General features: G+C 41.0%; 2 protein-coding genes across 4 annotated transcripts; one reads left to right on the plus strand and one right to left on the minus strand.

Moving 5' to 3' along the window:
* Positions 1–820: 820 nt before the first annotated feature.
* Positions 821–8,506, minus strand: LOC106914798 (male germ cell-associated kinase). 2 transcript variants are annotated; one of them, XM_014981839.2, is made up of 14 exons: positions 8,314–8,506; positions 6,770–7,047; positions 6,541–6,595; positions 5,071–5,192; positions 4,887–4,966; positions 4,653–4,785; positions 4,399–4,570; positions 3,855–4,022; positions 3,415–3,774; positions 3,017–3,216; positions 2,776–2,918; positions 1,848–1,964; positions 1,655–1,762; positions 821–1,506 (listed from the first exon to the last, which is right to left on the minus strand). In XM_014981839.2, exons 2-14 carry the CDS (start codon positions 6,868–6,870, stop codon positions 1,355–1,357), a joined length of 1,911 nt encoding a protein of 636 aa, XP_014837325.2. In that variant the 5' UTR covers positions 6,871–7,047; positions 8,314–8,506; the 3' UTR covers positions 821–1,354. The 2 variants fall into 2 exon arrangements, with proteins under 2 accessions (XP_014837325.2, XP_014837324.2); XM_014981838.2 differs by having other exon boundaries at positions 3,017–3,219.
* A 1,029-nt stretch (positions 8,507–9,535) lies between these two features.
* fbxo9 (F-box protein 9) lies at positions 9,536–13,819 on the plus strand. Of its 2 annotated transcripts, XM_014981841.2 has the most exons (13): positions 9,537–9,708; positions 10,427–10,498; positions 10,709–10,831; positions 10,930–10,987; positions 11,192–11,291; positions 11,564–11,694; positions 11,785–11,899; positions 11,995–12,113; positions 12,446–12,536; positions 12,627–12,722; positions 12,798–12,891; positions 13,127–13,281; positions 13,362–13,819. In XM_014981841.2, exons 1-13 carry the CDS (start codon positions 9,706–9,708, stop codon positions 13,468–13,470), a joined length of 1,266 nt encoding a protein of 421 aa, XP_014837327.2. In that variant the 5' UTR covers positions 9,537–9,705; the 3' UTR covers positions 13,471–13,819. The 2 variants fall into 2 exon arrangements, with proteins under 2 accessions (XP_087868950.1, XP_014837327.2); XM_088012824.1 differs by lacking the exon at positions 10,427–10,498 and having other exon boundaries at positions 9,536–9,708.
* Positions 13,820–14,110: the final 291 nt, after the last annotated feature.

Genomic DNA, 14,110 nt, shown 5'->3' on the forward strand with positions numbered 1-14,110 from the left:
ATATAAAGAAGCAACAACAAAAAAATGGAGGCGTGTACAACTCCTAAAGCCTGTGATTGGTAGAAGTGATCCAATAGCAACATGGTAAATTTACACATTATCGCAAAGCATCATGGATAAATGTCTAGTTTCCTTCTTTTAGTCATTATTTACACAAAAAGAAAAATAAGGATCATGTTTAGTATGATTATTTACGTGACTTTACATAAATTACAGTTAATACAACTAAAATTTCCAGTTAAGTACCGTTATTTATTTAGTACTTTTTCCTCCGTCTATATACAGGTTTCGGCGCTTTTTCTCTTCTTGGATGTGAGGGCGATCTGGCTGCGACATCTGTCACCCCATTGATCGCTAGGGTTGATTCGGCTGATCTGGCTGGCTAGGCGGGTGTCCCCTTCCTCCCTCACTGCTCCATATGTGTCCCTCCCGAAGCTCTGCGCTCGGTGGCAGCGGACGACGTCCCCCCGCGGCGGACAACCATCCTTCGGTGTACCAGTAGCTGCGCTCCCCTGCTAGAACCTCCAAACAAGCTCAAGGCCAAAAGGAGAAACGTAGGGAAGTCAAGCTCCAAGCTTCAGACACATCCAAATGCGGCGCTGCACGTGGCAGTTTGCCTTACCTTTTAATGTAGTTTTGTATGTTGTTGTATTCAGTGGCACAGCACCCTTACAGGAGCTTTCTAACCCAGATTAACTCCTAATCCAGCAGCCTGGGCTCATCCATAAAAAAAAAATGAAACACTTCTAAAGTGCTATGATCAAGTGTGAAAATGGGACACACAAAATGTTGTTTATACTTAATAACTTGAGACTTAAAGTTTGGGTTCAACATCATTTTACTGAAACAGATTTATGCAACATGGCAATTTATCAACACTAAAATTACAACATCCTTTTACTGAAAACATGAACACAAAACAATAGTTGACTGGCAAGGCAACTGTCATTGAACAAAATGCAAAAAGTAAAAAAAAAAACAACAATTAATTAGCCCAAAAGAAATCACAGTGAAGGTTTCATACCATTGTAATATGCATATTATATGTTTACATGTCAGCATTCAGGGAAGCAAAACTGAGGCATAACCTTTGCAGCACAACAGCAGCTATAATACAGAGACAGTAAGACAGAGCGAAAGGGAAGGGTTGCACTCACATTTTTGGCTCTTTGCATTTCGTCATACTTTAAATAGTTTACAACTCAAAAGCATTCACTGTACACCTATGAAACAAAAATTATTGCTGTGTAAAGTTTATATTTACACGCTTGGTTATAAAACAACTAAACAACTAGGCCTACTCTTTGGAAGCGAAAGAGTTATTGAAGCTCATTTTTGAGCTCCACGGAGGCCACTAGCGGTGTCCGTATTTGGCAGACCAGTCTGTTCGGCCGTGAATGCTTTGTAGCGGCGGGCGAGGATGCAGACCGGACGTGCTTTTGTTGGCTGTGGGCGCGTTGGTGGAGGGGTTCATCTGACTCCGACCAGACCGCCATGTTGCATAATCTATAACGACAGAAAATAAGAAAGATTCATATCAAGTAGATGCATGCTTTCAGCTTTCACCAGGTTGCTCCATCACCTTAAATTTTGGTAATACACATGAGTTTCTAGCTGTAATGTAACAAACAGATATTAGAGAGAGAAAGCTCACTTGACGCTGTTGCTTCCACTGATGTACCCTGCCTTCCTCTGTGGCCAGGAGAGCCACCGTCTTTTTTGTAAAATGATGGGATGTATCCACCAGGGATTGTATTTGTACCTGAAGATAAAAGACAAGAAGACACAAATGTATTTGCAAGCAGTTCGAGGCAACAAACCGGCAAAATTTGGGAAAGAAAAATTACCATGCGCTCCTCTGCTCGGCAGCGTTCCTCCAAAAGGTATACTACTGCCGCCCCAAAGATGGCTTCCAGTGAAGTCCTTACTGGCATCTATGGCCACGTTCTTCTTTGTACTTATGCCTGAAGGAAAAACAGTTATGGATCACTGCAAACACATAAATTTTGTGATGAACATGAGCAGGCAGTCAGTGAGTTTTATCCACCAAAAACGCTGCTCACATCCCCCATCCTTTAATCTCTGCAGCTCCAGCTAGTTTTCCAGAACAGAGCATGCCATGCTGCATGAATGCTAAGGCTAGTTAGCACGACCACAGATGATGGGGCATAAACAGTGTTTCTGTAATACTATGTTGTTTCGCCACCATTAGCACATTGAGCAGTGCATACACAAGGATGCTTGTCAGCCAGCGCTAGCACCTTCCTCCTGGCTCCAATTGGTTGGTTTTGAATAATAACTTTATTCGCTAATTACTTATCAGCTCTGGTAGTGCGTATCTGCATCTACAGGCTACTTAACTTTAATGCCTTCAACCTGAGTGAACTTCATACCAGGTGTTGTTAGCATCTGAAATCCTCAATTTCATGCTGAGCCTTGTTGAATTGACAAAACCCGATAGGTTAGAACACTGTTTCAATTTTACTTCACCAAGAAAACTATTACGTTCTTTAGGGAAGAGATGTTTTATCCATCTCAGGGCTGATTACTACACTACATAAAAGCATAATAACATCCTAATTCCTCGACCAGAACTGCAATGACTACAGCTTAAAGGCTTCCAAATCCAATTTATAACTTTATATGAGAAATGTAACCTTATTTAAGATTTCTTCAGGTCTAACATTCTGATAATTGCATTTAAGATCTTTTCAAAAGCAGCTACTACATCAGGTTCCAATCACACCAGCAGGTATTTAAAAATCCTTTTATTACCAGGTAAATATCTAGACTGTCTCAGGTAGTGCTGCTTGGCTGAGGCGGTTCTCGACGGCTCCTGATAGGCTGCGGTCTTGTTCAGGTTCAAAGGTGTGTCTTCTTTTCCACTGGGTCGACTGTAATCCAGAACATTTCCGTACCTGTAAAAGGGAAAAGTCGAGAGCTGCTTGTATCTAAACACGCTTTGTTTTCTACATGTGAGGGAGCTGGTGAGTAAATCACTTGACTGCATCTTCACCTGCTCAGAGCATCCTCTCCCTGCCTCCGCTTCTCTGAGGAAAAGTTACTTTTCCCCAGAATGCTCAAAGAGGACAGATCTCTGTCTTCATAGTTGTCCCAGTTGTCACTCTTGAGGTGTCCCGTGCCGTGTCCCCATCGCCGTCGCCCTCCTCCCTTTGGCTTCACCTGGTAGTTGAGAAGGTTTGCGCTGCCTGTCTCCTGCTAAAAGATAAACACATGTATGAGCTTTTCTAGCTCTTGCTGGGGCATGAGTCCTTTTGTCCAGGAAATGTTCTTCAGGTGATAGAAGGCCGGCTTTGTAACTGTCTTGATGTGGCTCTGAAGGGTCAGGTCAGAGTCCATCACCACACCCAGATTTCAGGCCTGATATGGTTAAAATCTGACCTGACAGCTCACCTTGCTCTGCAGACTCTTGTCGACGATGTAAGGAAGGTGACTCTGCGGCATGACTTCCGTCTGCTCCGGCTTTGGGATGTGCTTGGGCCCGGTGTGTCGCTGGTAAGACGCCGCCTGGGCAGCTGCGGATGCAGGGGGCGGCGCGACCTGTTGGAGAGGCCTGGAGGGCGTGCAGTGCTGGTTAGAAGGTGGAGGCTGGGTGGGGGGCATGGGCTTCAGCAGTAGGAGAGGCTGCTGCTGCTGTTGCTGCTGCAGAGGAGGCTGCAGCTGCACTCGACCCGGCTGAGGTCTGCCCTGCTCCAGGATCTGCTGAGGGGTGCCAAGAGCTTGGCCCACGTGGAAATACGAGTACCTGAGAGCCTGAAGGGGGTTTCAACCAACAGTTAACTTTTGTTCAGATCGTTTGGCTGCAAGAATGGAAGATGACGGGGGTACGGTACCTGAGCAGAGGCCGGCCTGTTCTTGGGGTCCCACTGAAGCAGGTCCATCATGAGACGGATGGCGTCTGGACTGGCGTTGGGGACGAGCGTCTTCAGGTTGCTGGGAACGCACTGAGGCCAACGGAAGTTCATGGCGCTTGCCAGCTGGTATCCCTCGGGCCAATCAGTCTGTAGGGAGAAGCCACAGTACATCTGGATATTACAGACTTCCACTGCAGCTGGGTTCATTACAGAAAATAATAACTCTCTGGTCATGGTTCTATGAATACGAGAGGAGTTAAAAAAAGTCTTTCTTCCCAACTCCATTATAAAAAACTATGAGGACAAAACAATGTTGATCCAAACTTAGAGGAGCAACAAATGTTTTTAAAAACATTTACTTTAGCAACAGGAAGCTTGTTGCTCATTATAAAACACTATTTGACCTCATCAGAAAAAACTTAGGAAAAATACTGTTATTGGTAATGAATATGAAGTTTTTTCTTTTGTTTCTATTGATTTTTGATCTAAATCAAATGTTTCTGTTTCCTTCACCAATTATTACCTTCTTTGGTGTACCCAGGACTTGGCAGATCTTGAATATGGTGTCCACTTCACTGGATCCTGGGAACAGAGGCCTGAGTGTGTAAAGCTCAGCCATGATGCAGCCGACCGCCCACTGGTCTATGGGTGAATTGTATGATGTGGACCTGAGGAGCACCTCTGGAGCTCGGTACCTGGTTAAAAACACCATGGCAACTAAAACCCTGAAATCCTACTCATTTGCATTAATTAAACACAAACAGCATTTAATCTCACCATCGAGTCGAGACGTAGTCCGTGTAGGGCGGTCGAGATCTGATCTCACGGGCGAGCCCGAAGTCGGCGATTTTCACCAGCTCTGGGCCCATACACAGGAGATTTTCTGGTTTCATGTCCCTGTGGAAAAACCCTGACAGACACCAAGTGCAAAAGTCATCAGGACTTAAAACAACAAGTGTATTAAGTCCTGCTTAACATTAAGCTCTGGTTGTAAAAAAAAAAAAAACATACCATGCTTATGAATGAATGCAAGTCCCTGCAGGATCTGAAACATTATGTTCCTAACAGCCGATTCAGGGAACAAACGTGTCCTGCAGCAATGCGCAAAAGTCAAAAAATTGTTAGGAAACATTAAAATTTACAAAAGCACTTTAAATATTTGGACATTTTTAAAGAAAGAAACAAAAATACTTACCGGTCTTTCATCAGCTGATACAAATTCTCCTTCATGTACTCAAAAATGAAGTACAAGTGATCATTTTCCCGGATTACCTCCTTGAGTTTGATGACATTAGCATGGTTTAGTTTCTTCAGGGACTGAAAGAGTAAAACAATACATAATGCAATGTAAAAAAAAAATTAAAAAATTAAAATATGTACATGAAACTAAATAAATCTCATCATGCTGGACAATGCAAACAGCTTTATTGCAGCACATTGAGAAGCACGACTTGCGGCTTCTGGATAAAATAAGAGCAGATTAAGAGCGCTGTGTGATTTAGGGGGTTATTGCTGCCGAAGGAGGATTTTTGCTTAAAATTCAAAAAAGGAAAATCACACATAAAACAACTTGAAAGCAGGGTGAATGCACTGGGTTCATGTATTGAACATGCTACTTTTTAGGAGGGAGGGGAAAGTGAAAGGGAGTCTAACAGTGGCATGCTATGGCTAGTCTACATAGCATTATTTTCTTGACTTTGCTGTTGGTTTGCTGTGCTACGGGCGGGCCAGCGGTTTTTGTGAATTTAAGAGCTCGCTAGAATCACCTGCTGCTCTGAGAGCTGGGGTGAAGAAATTTGGACTCTGACATTTTGAACTGGCGTGGGAACAAAACAAGAGAAAGGTTTGGGTTACTTGACAGCTGAGTTACTAACAACATCAGAGTATAACACGTAAATCGTCAACATGTGGTGTTCATCTCAAAAGGACAATTGAAATACTGAAACCCAATCAAAATACAGTGAGAATGTGAGTACGACTCTGTATTCTTTAGATCTGCATTTCTGGGATTTGCAATGTATTTCATTGATCATGTTTATTTTGCAGTTGTGTCTTTTTAGGAATATTTTATTGTTTATGAAAACAAATATCTCAAAGTTCTGCCCACTCAGTTTTACTCTAAGGGGACTGTCCAATTAAGCAAACAAGGACGTTTCACCTCTAATCCAAACGGATTCTGAACATAGTTGGAAGTAACATGCATATGCTTTCAGAAAGAAGTGAAAGAAGTACTCTATGCAAAACTTGAAAAACATATTTAACCTAATTTAACCTAGAGCTGACATAAATATTGTTTTAAGTTAATAATTCCTTAAAATTGATGAAAATTACTAGTTCCGATAGCACAATATTTCCCTTATAATCTGCCATTATAAGTTTTATAAGAAGACAACTTATGTCTTGTTATAAGTTAAATAATCTGCCAGTAGAACCAGTACTTTTTTTTAAATTTATGTTGTTAAGGAATATTTTTTGGCATGTCCAAAAAAAAAAAATCATTAACATAAAGAAATACCACTTAGCACAAATTAGGTCAATAATTGTTAATTATTCATTTAAATCCCACACATTTTTTTCTGGTTTGTAATTATGTAAAAACATTTTTATATGACAAATGTCTGCTTTGGTATTGAAAAACTGTAAAATATGTCCAATATAAACTTACCTTGACTTCTCTAAGGTTCATGCATTCCTCCCAGGAGTAAAACTTTCGTTTCATCCTGAAAAACAAATGTTTCTGTTTAATTAGTTTGAGCTCAACACCAAAATCATTTGTATTAATTAAGTACAATGATATACCACAGCACAAAACTAGAAAATCTGTAACAAGTAAAAAAAAAAAAAAAAAAAAAAATTTTTTTCTTTTTTAAATCCCATAATCTCTACATTCTCACTTCTTTATGGCAACAAGTTCCCCTGACTCCAGACTGCGACCCAGGATGACAGAGCCATAGGTGCCATCTCCAAGCTGTCTAAGGGTGGTGTATCTATTCATTGTGCTTCTACTTCCATGTTATCCTTTGGAGGGAGCGTAGTCCAGATACTAATTAGGAGGAAAAACAGTTGTGTTCGCCTTCTACTGCTGAATGCAACCAGATTTTTCTGTGGCAACAGCAGAAGACGTTCGGCTGAGCTGGAGGACTCATGATGTCAGAAATTTGTTTCCTCTGAGCTGAAAAGCAAAGAAAAAAAGTGAAGCATTCAGCACTATGAGTTTATGTTTTGCAAGAAATGTGACAGAGGAATGTTACAGGTACAAAACACATATTCACCAATTAATCAATCAATCAAATTTTATTTGTATAGCACATTTCAGCAGCAAGGCATTTCAAAGTGCTTTACATAATTAAAATAAAAACAGCATGTGACATTGAATAAACAGTGAGAAAGAGAAAGAAATTTCGAAAAAGATTAAAAAAGATAAAAACATTAAAACTCGCACCCCTATTAGGACTTTAGTTAAGTGTCGTTTAACTGGGACTCTAACCCTCTAGGACTTGCAGTAATCAATGCGGCTGAAGATAAATGCATGGATGAATTTCTCTAGATCACGCTGAGACATTAGTCCTCTAATCCTGGAAATGTTCTTCAGGTGATAGAAGGCCGACTTTGTGACTGTCTTAATGTGGCTCTGAAGGGTCAGGTCAGAGTCCATCACTACTCCCAGGTTTCGGGAGTAGTGATGGACTACTCCAACTTAAAAGCAATTCTGTAACTTTTTAAGAAGACAATGTACCTGAAATAACACAATATTTCAAATGCAGTTTCTTGATTGTCTCAGGTACAGACAGTGCTTTGCAAAAGTATTTTTTCTCTTTGATCTTTTACATTGAAACCACTGATTTTATGTGACAGACCAACATATTGTAGCATAAATGTAAAGAAGGAAGAAATCAAAAATAAATGAAAGGTGCAATTTTTGGTAATTTTGCTTCAAATTATTGCAAAAATAAACTCAGGTGGACTGAGTGGAGAATGTCTGTCAACAACATCTTCCAAGTATTGCCACTGACTGGATTAAGGACTGGACTTTGACTGGGCCATTCTAAAGCATAAATATCGTTTGATCTAAATCACTAAACCCCAAGTTCTCTTCCAGTCCTGCCATGTACTTAGCTCCATGCATCTTCCAATCAAGATGACAATGTAATGCATTTGTAGCAACTCAGTTGACACTCTGCTGCTTCTGCTAACCTGGGAAGCACCGTTAACTTCAAGCTAACCGAGCTTGCTACCACAACCTATTCCTGACGTTTTAGGTTAAAAATTAAAAGGTTAATCGCGGCAAACATGTTAAATAATCGGTAATAGTGCTGTTTGTGTCGGTGGTGATCGAACAACAGGCCAACCCTGCAGAGAAAACTGAGGAGGAGAGAAGAGGGAGGTCCTCCTAACTGACTCAAAACAACATGTCATGATGAGACCAAGTAATACTCACCCATCCCGTGTCGAAGCGATAACAACACATAGCCAAGACAATGCAGTTAATGTTTAACTTATCGCTAATGTCAGCAGTTTTTTAACAAGTTGCACTGTTATACGACAACCGCAACCAGCCAGCCGTGCACTCAGCGAGAATTAACTCTCAGCAAGGCCATTTCGTCAGCGCTCGCCATAATCTCGCGTTGTTACAGTAATTTTGTTTCCTGACAACAAATCACAGCCTCTCCGCAGGCTTCAGGCAGGCGGAAAACATCCGAGATTTAGTTGACCCTGAACAACGAAAACATGCCAAATAAATGTCTGAATATTTAATGCTAATAGTTATAAATATACGCGCATTACTAAAATAATCATATTCAACTGCTAATATATGAATACGGAAGGAGAATATTCCTTCCATAGTCAAGGATATGTAAAATTTGTCACTGCAAAGGCGGATGGGAGATGCTGATATTGCTCTTGAATCATTGGTTTCTTACATGGATCAGAAAAGCAGCACTCTTGAAAGAAATTAGAACTCATGTGGCACGAAAAACTAGATATGAATATTGATCTAATGTTGCAGTATCAAAGGTCCATACATATCTTGCGAAAGTTGGCTTCATCAACAAAATTTTTTGTTGTGATGAGAAATATGAAAAGTACTCAAAATCTCTATCACGTGTTTAGTGTAATAACTTTCTTCTGGCCTTTTACAGCGGTGGACCCAGAAATTGTGAGGGAAAAGGAGGGGCAAGATGTTTAGACAGAGTAGCAAAGCTGGACCGACTTTGAAAATCATATGTAAATGGGGTGAGAGAAAAAAAACACTTTCAAATTGTATAATATTTATTTGAAAACAAGAAAGACATTTTGGGGTATAAATGTGGGAGAAAAGTTAATATTTTTGCTGTTATTGATATTATTAAAGACGTTATTTATAATAATACAAATTATTCTTATTAGTAGTAGTAGTAATAATAATATTTTATGTAAAACCAATATTAGACTAAGAAACAATGTTTGTTTAAGTTTTGCGGAATAAAAATAATTTCCTTAATTAACCTTCGTCTAATTCATTGAATCAAACTGAATTGAATCTTTTTACGTTTCAATGAACTGACCATCAGTGAATAAACTGGAATAAGTGTGGAGCTTTATGTGGGTTAGCGCTGGTATATGGCGTTGTCTTCGCATAGCGTCTCTCACTGGTTCTCTCTGCCCCGCCTCAGCGCACCCTTTACCCGAACGTGTCATCGACGCTCCGGGGCCGCTCTGCAAGATGGCTGCGTTCCTGCGAGCTCGTAAATATGTGTGCTGTGTGGTTCGTTTCTCCGACCGTGAACTGTAAACGGGACCGGTGAGCGCCTGCGAAGATAAAAAAGAGAGACCTACTGGCCAAAGTGTCATGGTGGGTGTCCGTGTTTTATTTGTTTTGGGGGGGTTAGCCTGCTCCGTAGCTAACGAAGCTAACAGTAACGACACCTGCTTTCCTCCAGGTTACCCGTTTAGCTATAAGGTCTCTGCACGTACCTACTAGTAAACATCGGGGTTAGTTAACAGATAATGTATAAAATGCGCACACAGCGCGGAAAAAGATTACCTTGTTTCGCTTGATCTAATATTAACGTCAGTTCACAACATGACATTTAAATTGAACTTGCATGAGCTTTTGGTGGGCGTGTTACAGTTGTTTGTGTCAGTAGATGTTTATCTAAAGTTAGTTTTGTGAAAAACTGGCACATAACTCACAGATGTTCTCAATTTCCCATTTTCAAAATAACAGGTTGAGATCATTGAAGTTAATGCACTGTTCCTTATAAAGGAAGGCATTTATTGATTTGCTTTTGTTGTCTCAGTATTTCCAGTGTGGAGGCCATACTATGGCCATACCAGTACTTCCTGGAGTAGCTCTCCAGGAGGAAGTATTGATTAAATGACTTGGGTAATATAACCAAATCACACTCATGGAAATTAAATGCAAAATCAACTTCAGAAATAAACTGAAAAGTGATATGAAGTCTGTTTGGCGGTAAGCAAGACCAGACAACATTTTTGCAGAGAATCTTGGTTAAACGTAGTTGTATGAAAAACTACCATGGTTCCAACAGTGTTGCTTACCTTTGCAGGCAGATGAAAATGCTGATATTGGAGGTACGCTAGAGGATGAAGATGAGAGTTCAGATGATCCAAACCTTCAAGTAATAAAACAATCCAAAGACTCATATTTATGAGTCTTTGGATTCATAAATTGTTGTTTTTCATTTATTTGCTCATTTATCGGAAAAAGCGTGTTTAAAACAGATTTTCTCTATTTCGTTATGTTGATGTTGATAAAAACAGCTATACACCCTGCTAATAAGGGGAGGGAAAAAATGTATTTTATGTTTTGTTTTGTAATTTCCTGGCAGCTGGAACTCAATGTGTTCAGAGCTCAGTGGATGTCTGAACTCAAGCCGAGCCCTGGAACGAGTGACCGACTGCAGAGGGCAAGAGGTGTGAAGAGGACTCAAGACATTGCTCGAGAGGAAAAAGTGAGCTGGTTATTTATTGTTTTTTTGTTTGTTTGTTAGTATAACTAACAGCTTGGTAAAGTGTTGCACTAGATGACTGAGATTCGCCTTCCTGTCAGGCTACAGAGCTATTTCTGAGAGCTGTGCAGGAGGAGCAGAATGGGGCTGTCTATGAAGGCAAGTAAATAGAAGATGGTGAATATACTTGTTAGCGAAATGATAAATCGAATACAAAAATTATGTTCAGAAGCAATCGCAGTCTTATTTTTAAATGAGTTCTGTCGTGTTTGAGCTTGTTTAATTGCCACCCGTTACTCTCTGAGTTTTGTGTGAGAATTTACATAAGATTCAGTATCATCCAAGTATGTTTTTTATTTGCAGCTATCAAGTTCTATCGCTTGGCTATGCAGCTAGACCCTGACATTGAGTTTAAAATCAACTACAGCCGTCCTCCTGACGCAGACAGAGGTGGAGGAAATTAGTAAGTTACAATTAACATCACAGCAGTCATAAATTAAGCAATGTCAAGTTAAATTGCTTCTCTTCTTTTGATTAAATAATATTTTAACAGTTGGCTAATGGGTAACTTTACCTTTACATTCTGCCACAACCAGTCCTTTGATTGAAGACATGTGGCCCGAACTGAAAATGAGTTTGACACGTCTGTCTTATTGCATCAAATCATAAATTCCAGCATCACCGTCTTGCTCAACACGGGACTCGTGAATTATCACTAAATTGTAATTTTCTCAGCATGGAGGACAGTGACACTGACGGGGAGATTGAGGATTTGCTCACCTACTTTGAGCAGCAGCTCACTCTGGAGAGCTCCTTTCCAAAGATCTGCTCTCCTGAGCTTGAGGCGACTCAGACGCACATTTCAGGTAGAGATGACTTCCTAGACCTTTTGCGTAAACTCATCTGAGGTCCTCATGTCCGCATCTGTATTGAAACCTGCGTTCTCCAATTGCCAGCCTTGCCACGGGAAATCCTGATGTACATATTTCGCTGGGTTGTGTCGAGCGAACTGGACATGCGGGCCCTGGAGCAGCTGTCTCTGGTCTGCCGGGGGTTCTACATCTCTGCCAGGTGAAGTGGCTGGTTTGCAGTCAAGTTGTTTCTGCTCAACAGGTTTCAGAAATATTCATCTTTTTGTTTTTATTTATTTTATTTATTTATTTCAGGGACCCTGAGATTTGGCGTTCGGCTTGTTTAAGAGTTTGGGGACGAAACTGCACCAAAGTAGTGCCCTTCAAGTCCTGGAGGGAAATGTTCCTGCAGAGGCCACGTGTCCGGTTCGACGGTAGCGACACATTGTTTCAGCTTCAATTTCATTTTGTTGAAATGTCGGAATATTTAAGGAATATTTCAGTCTTTTTGTTTTTTAAATCATGCCCTCGAGTGTTTAAAGAATGGCCTTTTTTTTTAGAGAAAAAATAAAACAAAAAGACAGAACATTCTATCAGGAAACAAAAAATACTCAGGAATTTGTCAGTTAAGATAGAAGTACATCTAAAACCAGTCAAGAGGGTGCACAGAATGTGATTAAAAGAGTTCTTGTGAGAATATTGTTTTAGGAATAAGTGTGCATTTAGTGCATATTATTTATTGTCCCTTCATGCTACTTCTCCTCAGGTGTCTACATCAGCAAGACATCGTACATCCGTCAAGGAGAGGAGTCCTTGGACGGATTCTACAGAGCTTGGCATCACGTTGAGTACTACAGGTACGTTACTGTTTATTCACGTCTCAATTAAAAGGATAAGCACACAAAGTTTAAACCTTTATCCGTTATGTTTTGACTTTGCCGTTCAAGGTACCTCCGGTTCTTCCCCGATGGCGTCGTCCTGATGCTCACCACCCCCGAGGACCCGTTGTCCGTCGTTCCCCGCTTGCGTACGAGAAACATCAGGTGCGGCTCAGTGCTCCACAAGCTCAGAAACACCATCAGCCGCTGTGACCGCTGCAATTGTCTTTCCTCTTACAGAATGGATTCTGCTCTGCTCGGTCATTTCCGTCTGTCACAAGAGACGGACAACCAAACCAAAGTCTTTGCTGTCGTCTGCAAGAAAAAGGAGGATGTAAAGTTTTCTTTTTTTTTTGTGTGGTTAATTTCTCCAACATTTGTGTGTGAAATGGTGATGATCAGCATATTTGACGTGCATTGTTGACAGAACTCGACAAAATGTAATGTTTATTGCCAGAGTTAACTGCCTTTTGGCTGAAATGTGCTGTACAAATAAGCTCGAACTTGAGCGTCCCAGGTGAGTTTTCAGGTCCTGGATCGGCTTGTAAATCGTTGCCGTTTCTTCGCAGAAAGCGACCGAGTTTCAAAGAAATCGGTTCTGCAGGCGGAACCAGGCTCCCGAGGCCGAGCACGCCTTCCACGTGGGGCTGCATCTGACCTCCAGAGGGCGTCAGAGTTTCAGTAAGCTTGTGTGGATCCACCACTCCTGCCACATCACTTACAAGTAAGGCAAATTAGCAGAAACCCCCCCCCCCCCCTCTTCCTGCACTTATAGTTTCTAATTGACCATAATCATGTTTTCAGGCTGACTGGGGAAACTGTCATCACAACGTTTGACCTCGACAGGATGTACACGCCCTTCTTCTTTGCACGAGTGAAGAGCTACACCGCTTTCTCCGAGCAGCCGCTGTAAGGAGCAGACACAGCCGTGCATGATCCCATGAAAAATCACAGAAGAAGCTGAACTCGCCATCTAAATAAAAAACGAATCCTCCTCAGTCTGTGCAGTTTGTGCTGTAGCAGGATTATGGTGTCGCCTCTCAACGCCCTCATGTTTCCCCACACGCCAGCATGTTTTGTTTCAGGTTTGCCTGTTAGGATGCTGCTTATTTTCTGATAATCAGAAATTACAGTGATTTGCTTGAAAGCTACACTGATTAGCAACCTTCCCCCCACCTGTTTCAAGCAATGAATGTGATTTTTTTTGTTTCATCGTGCACTTTCTTCCTCAAATAAATGAGATGAAAATAAAATTTAAAAAAGTCTTGGTATCGCAATATGTAACAATGCAAATACATTTGTTTCGTGCGCGCACAGCTGTGGCGATAAAATGATGACTCGTGAAAAAGTCACGGAGATCCCATTACACAACCCCGGTGAACAGACAGTACAGATCTGATTTCTGACTTGCTGCATTTGTCCTACAGCTGAACGCATCAGTATAATCCATGTATTTTCTGAGAACCAAACACAAGCGGAGCCAAAGGGATTTGGAGAGATAAAAAAAAAAAAGGATAAAATTATTTGTTGCCCTTAGTTGCTTCAGAAGCTTT

Source organism: Poecilia mexicana, unplaced genomic scaffold (assembly GCF_051168715.1).
Source record: "Poecilia mexicana isolate PSO_F unplaced genomic scaffold, ASM5116871v1 scaffold_15, whole genome shotgun sequence".
NCBI classification, from domain to species: domain Eukaryota; kingdom Metazoa; phylum Chordata; class Actinopteri; order Cyprinodontiformes; family Poeciliidae; genus Poecilia; species Poecilia mexicana.